Genomic DNA, 12,084 nt, shown 5'->3' with positions numbered 1-12,084 from the left:
CCAGCGTGCACCCCCAACACCCATCATCATGTGCTCTCTCCTCCAGGACGAGCCCAGCTCCGGGATGGACCCCTGCTCCAAGCGCTACCTGTGGGCTACGATAATGGAGGAGGCTCGGGGAGGCTGTGCGGTGGTGCTGACCTCCCACAGGTGAGCCACAGCCCTCGTGGCCGGTCCGGGGGCCGGGGGGCGGGGGCACGGCTGGGGGGCTGGCAGGAGTCGGGGAGCGGCCGGGGCCAGGCCCACGCAGCCCACGCGCCCCTGTGTTGGGGCAGCACGTTGCCATGGGGATGTAGCCGCGAGCCCCCTGCACAGGCTAGGACCCTGAAGCGGAGACGGGTCAGGTAACGTAACCGAGGGACACAGGCTGCAGGTGGCAGAGCTAGAGTCTGAGCCCAGTGGTCTGTCGCAGGCACACGCTTGCCCATCGGTCGTTCCTCTGGAGCTCGACGTCCTCCCCCGGTCCTGGGGCCAGGTGTTTGTGCCTTTCTGCCCTAGATCTTTTTTTTTTTTTTTTTAAGATTTATTTATTTTATTTGAGAGAAAAAGAGAGCACGAGCATGTGGGCCAGGGGAGGGGTAGAGGGAGAGTGAGAAGCAAGCTCCCCACTGAGCAAAGGATCCCCGAGATCCCCGAGGTCATGGCCTGAGCCAAGTCAGTCTCCCAACTGACTGAGCCACCCAGGTGCACCCAAAAGCGTGGTCTTTTGTATCTGACTTCTTTCCCTTGCTGTGTCCTTGAGGCTCCTCCGTGTTGTGGCGTGTCAGCCACGTGCTGGTTTTCAGTGCGGAATGGTGTTCTGTCATGTAGCCAGACCATATTTTGTCCATTCTTCCCTGATCGATACGGGATTGCTTCCCATATAATGTTCTGTGAACAGTCATATGAATGTCTTTGTGTGGACGTATGTTTTCATTTGTCTCAGATGGTTTTTAGGAGCCAAACTGCTGGGTTGTGTGGTAAGTTTGTGTTTAATGCTTTAAGACACAGTAGAGCTTTTGCTTTCTGACACGGCTTCATCATTTTATGTTCCCAGGACCAAAGATGAAGTTCCTAGTTTCTGCAGATTCTTGTCAACACTCTGTCTGTCTGATTGTAGCCATCCTGGTTAAGTGCGATTTTTATTCACATAGCCCAGATGAATGTGTCATCCCTGTCTTCTCTGCCACGTTCTTTCTTATAAGAAGCCGGCCAGTGCTAATTCTGCTGTTGCCCCATACATCATGGGTCATTTCTGTCTTGCAGCTCGCAGGATTCCCCTTTGACTTTCACGTTTCACAGTTAAACTTCGATGTGCCCAGAGGTGGATCTCTGTTTATCCTACCTTGGGTTCATTGTGCTTCTTGAATGCGTAGGTTAATGTTTTTTCAGTAAACACGGGGACATTTTGGCAGTTACTTATTCCAGTGTTTTTTTTCTGGATCTTTCTGTCTTTCCTTTCCTTTCCCGTGCCCTGGTACTTTCTGTGTATGTGTGATGGTGTCCCACAGATCTATGGGTTTCTGTCCTTTCTTTTTAATATTTTTTTCTCTCTTCAGATTGAATAATCTTTACTGATCTATCTTCAAGTTCACTGATGCTTTCTTCTGCTACTCACATTTTGCTGTTGGCTCCATAGTGAAATGTTCATTTCATTTATTATACTCTTCAACTAAAAGAATTCCATTTGGTCCTTTTTTTTTAAGGTTTATTTATTTTTGGAGAGAGAGAGCATGAGTGGGAGAGGGAGAGAAATCTCAAGCAGACTCCCCCACTGAGCATGGAGCCCAATGCAGGGCTTGATCTCATGACCCTGAGACCATGATCTGAGTGGAAACCAAGAGTCGGATGCCCAACTGCAGGTGCCCCATTTGGTTCTTTTTTTAAAAAAATAATTTCAATCTACTTCAGAATCTCTATTTATTGATCATTATTATCATTTTTAAAAAAATTCTTGAAACGTTGTTTCCTTTAGTGCTTTGAACATACACAGAGTAGCTTCACTGAAGATTCTTTTCTGCGAAATGTAATGTTTAGGGACACGTAGGAATAGTTTCTGCTGACCATTTTCCCCCTGAGTATGGGTAACAGTTTCTGGTTTCTTTTCAGGTTATAATTTTTTGTCAAAAGCTGGATATTTCACAATACTTAATAAATTGTGGCATCTCTGGTTTGGTTTCTCTGCATCCCCCAAAATTGCTGTTATCGCCAGTTTTTTCAGGTTTTTTGTTTTTGTTTTTGTTCTGTTTTGTTTTTGGTTTGTTCCTTTTGTGAGTCTGTGTGTTAGTGTTTCTTTGCCTGGGATGAATCTATGAAATCTCTTTCCCCTGCAGCGAGTAACTGCTGATGCCTCCATACAGTTTGTGTTTTAAATTTTATGCTCGTTTTTTATTTTTTATTTATTTATTTTTTTAAAAAAAATTTTAAGATTTTATTTATTTGACAGAGAGAGACATAGCCAGAGAGGGAACACAAGCAAGGGGAGTGGTAGAGGAAGAAGCAGGCTTCCCGCAGAGCAGGGAGCCGGACGCGGGGCTTGATCCCAGGACCCTGGGATCATGACCTGAGCCGAAGGCAGACGCTTAACGACTGAGCCACCCAGGCGCCCCTTATGCTCGTTTTTTAAAGCCCAGCTTCCTTGGAGTCACCCTGATCTTACATGGGCAGGGGCAGCCCTCATCTGTCCTCTGCCAATGGATCTGTGTGTGCACAGGGGAGAATATTCCAAGTGCAGGCCTCATCTAGATGGCCCAGTTTTGCTTTCTCTTGGGTTCTGCTGGTCTCTCGGATGTGCACGTGGATGTCCCCTGGGTTCACGGGGAGTGTGTGGTTGGCGTGGCCCCCTCTCTGACCTCTACTGTATGTATATGCAGCCCCAGTCACACAATATCAGCCTAGTAGAGCCCACCTCGGGCCAGATCCCGGAGCTATTGTTCCTTCTTGTTTGCTGGGCTCTACAAAACTCACTTATGCTGACGATGTCACTGGGTATGGGCATTTTCCAGTGGTCCACACTGAGTGCAGAGAAGCTGCTAATCCTCAGGGTCTGCCTGCCTGCTAGAGGGTGCGTGTTTGTAAAGCTGATCACGGATTACCCTTCCTCTTACCCTCAGCTCATCAGTTTGTCACCTGTGTTTCTCAGATTGTTGCATGCCTTTGGTCAATTTCCAGAATTCTGAAATGGTTGTTTTGGTCCATTTGGTCCAGTTTTATAGTTGTTTTTTTGGGGAAAGCCTTGCCAATTTTTTAGCTTGGCCACAGCCAGAAGTCCTGCTCTTGCCTTTTTGTCTTTGTTCTGTTTCTCTTCTGAAAATACAGCTTTACATCACAGTAAATTTGGCACATCCTCTACCTGATAAGATATATACATTTTGGCTGAAAACGATCTTTTGGCCGTGCCAATTCCAGGAGCTCCCTGCATTCCTGTGTTCATCGTGCTAGGATTTGTTAAGTCCTCATGTTCATAGGCAGATTCTAAGATCGGATAAACTGGCATCACATTAAAAATGCCTCTTAAATTCCATAGAGCAGATAATTATTGCAGACCGTTCTCAGAAAGACCACACGTCGCTGTAATTTCTGTTTTATGTCCTCCTGTTCCTATGGTTTCACATTAACGATGTGTCTTCATTTCTGTAAGTCTGTCCATATTCATGCAGTACGAAGGTCTAAATGACTCCTGATTAATGAAGAATAGGGCAACTGGTGATTGAATCTGTGATTCTAAAACAACTGACTACAGCTGAAAAGGCACCAAATCGAAGTTTCCTCTTAATTTTGAGTTCCTGTCTCTTCCTCTTATTATTCCTTACCTAGAGGACCGTGGTAGAAACCTGAGGTGGGAAACTCTTTCCCACTGTACTCACTAAGAGGAATTAAAATGAGTCCATCCGGGGCGCCCTGGGTGGTTCAATTGGTTAAGCGTCTGACTCTTGATTTTGGCTCAGGTCATGCTCTCAGGGTCGTGAGATCGAGCCGCACATCGGCTCCATGCTCAGTGCGGAGTCTGCTTGTCCCTCTCCCTCTGCCCCTCCCCCTGCTCTCTCTCTCTGTCTCTCAAATAAATAAATAAGTAAAATCTTTTTTTTTTTTAAAGATTTTATTTATTTATTTGACAGAGAGAGAGAGAGAGAACAAGTAGGCAGAGAGGCAGGCAGAGGGAGAGGGAGAAGCAGGCTCCCCGCCGAGCAGGGAGCCCGATGCGGGGCTCGATCCCAGGACCCTGGAATCATGACCTGAGCCGAAGGCAGCCGCTTAACCAACTGAGCCACCCAGGCGCCCCATAAATAAAATCTTAAAAAAAAAAAAGTTCATCCAAGAATGACCAGGAGTGTTTTTTGCTTGCCCATCAAACTCTGACTTGTACATTCCATTATAAGCCCTTGAAATCTTTGTCCCACCCACCACCACCCCCGACCAGAGTTCTGTTCCAGTCAGCTCAGCCACCTGGAGGAAATACAGTGTTCATTTTCTCCGTAAATTGTCAGAGATTACTTTTGTTGATGTCGAACCCCTGGCATTGTATATTCTTCTTGATGCCAAAAATCATCAAGATCTCACAGTCTGTTCCCCCCAGGCTGAGATGTTGTGGTATCCCACCTGTTGTTGGGACCTTATCTGTTTGACAGCTAGTAACAGCTCACTGGAAACTAACAAGTCATTACTCTGAGGTCAGTGTCAGTGGGTCTCCTCTTATCTGAACTGTTTAAGGATGTAATACAGAAATGGCTTCATAGAATACCCATTTAATTGCAGCTCCTACTATGTGCTCATAAAAATGGAATTAGATTGTTTTAAATTGAAATTAATTAAAGAAACAAAGACATGTTTGCACAGAAAGATACATAAAGCGTATTTGGAACATTGATAGCATATATTCCTTAGACTTCACGTTAAGCTACTATAACAAAGACCCCAAATTAGAGTGGCTCAGACCGGACATGGGTTTCTCTTCCGCATTAACAATTTATGTTGGTGGGCTATGCTGGACCCCACTCAGGACTCAGGGTCTTGCCACCATGTCACTTAGTCACCTGTGAATTTGTCCTCATCTTCATGGTTGACATCGACTTTCTAGTCCAGCTCATGGAAAGTGGAAAGAACCAATATCCTATCCAAGGCTGGTGGCTTGTCTTATTTTGATGTGACCCAGAAATTATACTTCACATTGATGTCCACGTCTGGCTGCATGGAAGGCTGACCAGTATAACCTTGATATGAACATGCCATGACCTCACAAGCAGACTGCTTTATGTCCATTTCCTAACAGTAAAAACAATACATGTTTCCTATAGGTGATTTGGATGGTACAATGAGGTACAACGAAGGAAAGATAGTCCTCCATTAACCTCACTTTTCAAGTATCATCAAAATCATACCTTTTTGTATGTTTTTCCTTCCCAGTTTCTTTTTCACATAATGTGCAATATTCCTAACACGCATTGTCATTTTACCATTGCCATATCATTACTTTTTCCCTGTGCAATTAATTGAGTTTGGAAAACCTCATTTTAATGGCTGATTAACACATGGATGCACTCCCATTTATATGAGTACTGTATTATCCTATTGTGGAACTGATTTCTGGATTTTTACTATTATAAATAACTTGTTATAGCATTCATATTTTCTGAGTTTCCTAAGGTAAATTTCTAGAAAAGAGATTATTGCCAAATTGGGTTTTTGGAAAGTTATGCCAGTTTTTCACTCCCACCAGCAGTATATAAGGGGCCCCTTCTTAGGATCATGGAGAAGATGTTTTGGGTGTTTTTTTGATCTGAGGAATCATTGTTTTTCTTTGCCCTGGAGATGGGGGTGGGGGGAAGTGTTTTCCTGTGCAACATACAAAAGCTCCATGACAGGGGCGCCTGGGTGGCTCAGTCGTTAAGCGTCTGCCTTCGGCTCAGGTCAGGATCCCGGGGTCCTGGGATCGAGCCCCGCATCGGGCTCCCTGCTCAGCGGGAAGCCTGCTCCTCCCTCTCCACTCCCCCTGCTTGTGTTCCCTCTCTCACTGTGTCTCTCTGTCAAATAAATAAATAAAAATCTTTAAAAATAAAAAAAATAAAAAATAAAAAACAAAAGCACCATGACAAATGGCTTTCTGGCTGGAAAATAATTTTAAGATCACTTATTTGATGGTTGAGTTTTTAATTTGTTGGTGTGTGTATTACCTGTGAGGAGTTTTTTGAATAGTCTCTATATTTGCCCTTTTTCCTGGATTGCTTTTTCATTGTTCTGTTTTTATGCTAACATGTATTGATTCTTTATACTGAACATATCAACCCTTACACATTGCATTTGCTGTCATTATTTTTAATCTTAGTTTGCTGTTTTGACACAAGTTTGTAGTTTTGCATTGTCAACCGCTAAGCATTTCTTTCATAGTTTCTTCTGTTGCTGTTATGCTTAGAAGGAATGTTCCCCATATCAGTGAGATCATATGATACATGTCTTTCTCTTTTTGACTTATTTCACTCAACATAATACCCTCCAGTTCCATCCACGTCGTTGCAAATGCCAAGATCTCATTCCTTTTGATGGCTGCATAATATTTCATTGTATATATATACCACATCTTCTTTATCCAATCATCTGTCGATGGACATCTTGGCTCTTTCCACAGTTTGGTTATTGTGGACATTGCTGCTATAAACATCGGGGTGCACATACCCCTTCGGATCCCTACATTTGTATCTTTGGGGTAAATACCCAGTAGTGCAATTGCTGGATCATATAGTAGCTCTATTTTCAACTTTTTGAGGAACCTCCATACTGTTTCTCAGAGTGGCTGCACCAGCTTGCATTCCCACCAACAGTGTAGGAAGTTCCCCTTTCTCCGCATCCCCGCCAACATCTGTCGTTTCCTGACTTGTTAATTTTAGCCATTCTGACTGGTGTGAGGTGGTATCTCATTGAGGTTTTGATTTGGATTTCCCTGATGCTGAGCGATATTGAGCACTTTTTCATGTGTCTGTTGGCCATTTGGATGTCTTCTTTGGAAAAATGTCTGTCCCATCCTCCGATTGCGTGTTTAAGGTGTGAATGTCTCCTTCACACTGTCTTATCTGGTTCCAGTGATCTGCCTTCTGATTCCTTAGCATATTGCCTTATTTAAATTATTTGAGCCTTATCCCTGCTCAGCGGGGAGTCTGCTTTTCCCTTTCCTCCTGCCCCTCCCCCTGCTCGTATTTTCTGTCTCCCTCTGAAATAAATAAAAATCTTAAAAAAAAATTACTTGAGCCTTAAAACAAATGTTAATAGTTTCTGGGGCTTACTACTCTTCCTACTTAGTTTTTCTGCCTCTCACTAAATAACTTTGAAGATATGCTTTATAACTTTGATTGGCATTATACTATATCCTTATTATATTTTGTTATTTTCTATGTAATTATAATAATACTGTTACAAGTTACGAATCTTTATTACATATTTTATATCAAGATAATATTACATACTAAACATTACAGACTAAATTGTAGTTGCAAATTACACAATGTCATTTGTTATATTTTATTTTATATTATGTATTATAGTAAAATAGAATAAATATTTGTATTTTATATAAAATTCACTTACTACATTTTATACATATATTTTGTAAAATAATTTTCATATAACAGTAATTTTCATATTATAATTCCTTTTTCTGAAATATATTCACTGTTTTCCTTTTCTTGACACATCTTTTTATTGATTCAGGATTTCATTTAGATTCACTAGTAGATCGTATTCCTTTTATTTTTCATAAAATGTCCACATTTTCTGTGAAGGTCACTCGTATCTAGTTTATGTTTCTGTACTGTCGCTGAAAGGTTCTGTCCTTATAACTGTTGTTCCTCGGATATTGAAATGCTGCTAAGTTTTTGGATAATTGTATCATGGGCCATCTAAATAAAGCATCCATTTAAAAAGTGCTTTTTGGGGGGTTTCTTCAGGTTTGTATATAGATATTCACAAATACAGAAAATTCACAAATTTGCAACTGCAGTGTTTTGGTCTACTTGTTGATTTGACTGTTTGGTCCAAGCCTGGCGTCCCTAGGACACGGCTCGCTCATGCGCTTCTTGTCTTTCCCCGCAGCATGGAGGAGTGTGAGGCTCTTTGCACGAGACTTGCCATCATGGTCAATGGCAGCTTCAGGTGCCTTGGCTCTCCCCAGCACATTAAAGACAGGTATGTTGCATGCATGTTGCGTGTTATATGTATACATGTGTGTTGTGCATGTGTCGCATGTTTATTTCTCTTTCGGTTGAACTGTTTACTCTAAGTCAGCAGCATGCTGCTCCTGTAGCTGGTGATGCTCTAGAGCCAGGGTGGTCCAGTCCCCTCGCGGCAGGGAAGGGAGATGGGGGCTGAGAAGGTGAGGGTGTGCGGGACACACGCGGACCCAGCCATTCCCCACCACGTTCACGGCTTCTTCCAGGAGGACAGGCACTCTCCTTGTGACAGTCAAGATGAAGAGAGGAGAAAAACGTCCTCGCTGATACAGAATACCTTCTATGTTCAGAGGTTGTCCACCCCTGTACCCCTTGTCCAGGGTGGATCAGGGGCCTGTGTTACCGGCCGGCTGCCGCGCTGTGAAACAGGTCTGCACCGAGTCAGGAGGGAACGCAGGACTGTTGTGGTCGATTTTCGTTTGGACTAATGAGGACTGAAGATTCTTCCTGTGTGTCCTCATCCCTTAGATTTTTTTCCCTGCTCCTGCTAATTGTCTTTTTATGTCTTCTCCATTGACTTTTTGGGATCGTCATGATTTTGCTGTCAATTTCTATGAGCATATGTTCTGTCCTCGTAATGCGTTTTTTGAAAATTCAGTGTCACCGAAACTATTTTCACAGTTTCTGATTTCCTTTTAACTTGTTGTTTCAGATACAGAATGATTTATTAATATATGTTGATGAATTTTTCATTTTCATTTAGTCAGTGTTTTTGGTGTTGGAATTCGCAGGCAGAGATTTGTTAAACAGATCTATATATTAAGTTGAAGTGTGTTTATTTCATGGAGCAACTGTTATGGAATGCTTGATGTGCCGTCCTGGGAGCGAATATCCATTTTCCGTTGCTACCAGGACAGCCAATCCCGCTCCTGCTTGCCACGCCGGGTTAGTCGCTTGTCAGATCGACCTGCTGGAAACTGTTCTCAATATGTACTCCACTCAACTTTAATAAGTGTCATCGAAAGAAAAATAATATTTCACACTCCCTAACCTTTATGAATGCTTACATAAAGTTTTATAGCCCATGCCTGATTGTTAGGTGATTTATGTCTCAGCTTAGCTACCTGCCTCTCCCGAGGTCTTTTGCAGGTTGCAGGAGGAGCTAGCTGAGGCAGCACAGAGAGTCCTCCTCCAAGTGCTGTGGTGTGTATGCCCCGCGGTCTCTCCTACTCCCGGTTTCTGCGTCCTGTGGCTGAGGGCGGATTATTAGTAATGTGTCAGCTGTGCAATGACACGAAGCGAGAACTGACTTGTGGGCGATTCCCCGCAAGGCGACCTTAATAGGTTGCAAAACATAATTTGTAAAGTTGGTATTTTCCTGCAGCCAATAAACTGATGACATCTGTTTCCGGAATATGAGATGGAAAGTGAAGGGTTAATCCTGACATGGACCTGGGAGTCCCCAGCACCTGTGCCCGCTGAGGTCCCAGTGGCTGAGGGGCTGCATGGAGAGTGTGGGCTCCTTCCCCACTCCTCTCTGTGCACACCGTCCCCGCGGGCACCCTCGTCTGCGTGCTTTGAGCAGACGTGACACACACTGCTTGGCTTCCAGCCCTGTTGTCCCCCCCACGGCACACGGTTTTGTCCCAGTGTCTGATGCCATCACCACGTGCTGTGACCGGGAGTGGCAACCCTAGAATTTCCGTCTGTGTCCATGTGGTGCAGAGCCCCAGGGCTGTGTGCGAGGGGCCACCGGGCACCTGCAGGGGGGCCTGGTCTGCTGCCCCTGCATCCGTCACACAGCCTGTCTGTCCGAGCGTCCCCAGCTGGGCACGGGTCACTGCGAGGCCAGGCGAGGGTGCGGCAGGTGGAGGAGGGCCGAGCTCAGGAGCTCAGGCCACGGGTGGTCTGCAGAGAGGCTGGCGCTCTGGAGGCGCAGGGGGAGCGAGGGGAGGCGCCTCTGCTGTGGTTGCGCGGAGGGAGCGCGAAAGCCACAGCTAAGCGGGGGAGGTCAGTGTTGATGCGCAGCGAGTCTGGACAGGGTTGTGCCGAGAGCAGCAACGAAGCTGGCCCCCACGACGGTGCAGGGGCCGCATGGGTGGAGACAAGGCCATCTGGAGCTTTGGGCCTGAGGACCTCTGAAAAGAGTGAGGAGACAATGCGGCTAGAGCAGGGGTGAGGGAGGCGGGCTGCGGCGGCCCCGCCGGACACAGCGTCCGGGAGAGACCGTCCTGAGCTTCGCTGCGGGGGTTTCCTTGCAGAGATGCAGGGGTGGGTGTGCAGGGCCCCGGCTCGGGTGGGGAGGCGTCTGCCTCTCCGGGGTAGCTGACGCCAGGAGCTGCAGGAGCCCCGTGGAGGAGACTCGCAGAGCCAAGTGGAGGGCAGGGCAGGGCAGGGGCTCTCTGCGCCCCGAGACGCCTGCCCCAGCCCCCCACGGGCACTCCTTCCCGCAGCGCCCCCGCCCTGACCACGGGCCCAGCGCTGCGGCCCGCTCTCCCTGCCCCCACGCTGCGCTGGCCTGGCCGCGCTCAGCACTCCTCTTCCCGGCCACCCCGGGCTTCTCTTCTCCGGCGTCCAAGCGCATCCTCCCCGCCCCGGGGTCTGTCTGTGCGCGGCTCCCTTTCCCCAAACCTGCCTCGCTCCAGCTCGCCCCCGCGCCCTGGGAGAGCACAGCCTCCGCCTCCCCGCGGCCCGGCCTCGCCCGCCGCCCCCGCGTCCGCACTAGTTCGGAGATGCCCTCTGAGGGCGGTGACGGCCGGTCCTGGACGCCTTGTCCGGGGAGACGCAGGAGGACCACCCCGCAGAGGACAGTCACGGTCCTGAGATGTTTAGGCTTTGACTCCCCAGGAGGACAGATGTTGCCAGACTTTAAATCACTGGTTTACTAACTTGGTGTCCTTTTTTCTTCTCAAGGTCTAGACCTCGTTAGAAGTTCTTAGAGCTTCTTGTGGGATCCTTCTACAGCAGTGCACGCTGTAGCTAACCGTACAATTCCAACATATTGCTAAAATGCTGCTTGTTCGTAAGAACCAAGTCCACGGTTAGTGACTGCGGTCATACTCTGGTATTTCTGTGAAGAAGCCAACCACAGACTTCTTCTAGCTGGAGGACCTAATGGGTTCTCCCGGGAGCCTCTGGCCTGGGTTTTCCTGCTCCCAGCAGCTTTGCCAGAGCCGGCCACCCCCATTGTCCTCTCGCCTCCAGGTTGGGAGCTGCCTGGCTGGAAGGACAGACAGGGTCCAGAGTACAGGATGTCAGGGACTAGGCCTCTCTGGGGAAAGGGGCATTCTCCCCATCCCCTCGCACACGCTTACCTCGTCCCTGGGCCTCCCTGCCTCCCTGCCTCCCTCCCACCGCCATGACCTCTGGCCTCTCAGACTTGAGAAGTTGTGTCCTTGGCCCATGTCAGCTGCGTGCCTCTTGCCGGCCGTGAGGTCTTCACGGACCACTCAGATGCAGCCTCAGCCTCCCTCCTTCCCTGTCGCTGTCACAACAGCCCCCCACCCCCGGATGTCTTCACTCTTCCCCGGGGGCCTCCCCTCCCCAGTCAACACCCCCCCCCCCCCAGTTTGTCCAAGCTGGCCCTGGCTGCGCCCCGGCTACCGTCCCCACCTCAGTGGCCTCGGAGCCTGGGTGACACCCATGGCTTTCCTCTGCCTTGTTAAAGTACCCTGGATGGCCTCTCTTCGGGCTCAGGAAACTGGGCAACGTGCCCTTCTCCCCTTTTGGCCTTTTCCTTTTGCTCTCTGACCAAGGAAAGTCCTAGTTTATGACATTTGCATCCATAAGCTGCTGTCCTGGATCAGCTGCCTGTGAGGTCTGGCCCCTTCTCGGGAATCGCCCTTGTTTTCCTGTCTCTGCTCCCCGGTATCTGGATGATCCTCCTCTCCTATGTGTCCCAGTTTTCCCCTTCTGTCTGGTGGCCATTTAGTACACGTGATCTCTTTCG

General features: G+C 47.5%; 1 protein-coding gene across 1 annotated transcript in view; it reads left to right on the top strand.

Moving 5' to 3' along the window:
* The window catches only part of ABCA13 (ATP binding cassette subfamily A member 13), a 379,838-nt gene that overhangs the window by 344,863 nt on the left and 22,891 nt on the right, over positions 1–12,084 (top strand). The window contains exons 58-59 of the mRNA XM_064575492.1: positions 47–150; positions 8,059–8,151. Of these exons, the coding sequence (XP_064431562.1) occupies positions 47–150; positions 8,059–8,151 (197 nt within the window). The remainder of the gene's footprint in view (positions 1–46; positions 151–8,058; positions 8,152–12,084) is intronic.

This window comes from Mirounga angustirostris, unplaced genomic scaffold, assembly GCF_029215605.1.
Source record: "Mirounga angustirostris isolate CCGP_5_RB_7025 unplaced genomic scaffold, mMirAng1.0.hap1 SCAF_12, whole genome shotgun sequence".
Classification (NCBI taxonomy): domain Eukaryota; kingdom Metazoa; phylum Chordata; class Mammalia; order Carnivora; family Phocidae; genus Mirounga; species Mirounga angustirostris.
The sequence above is the reverse complement of the archived record's forward strand: the minus strand, read 5'-3'. Positions and strand labels throughout refer to the sequence as shown.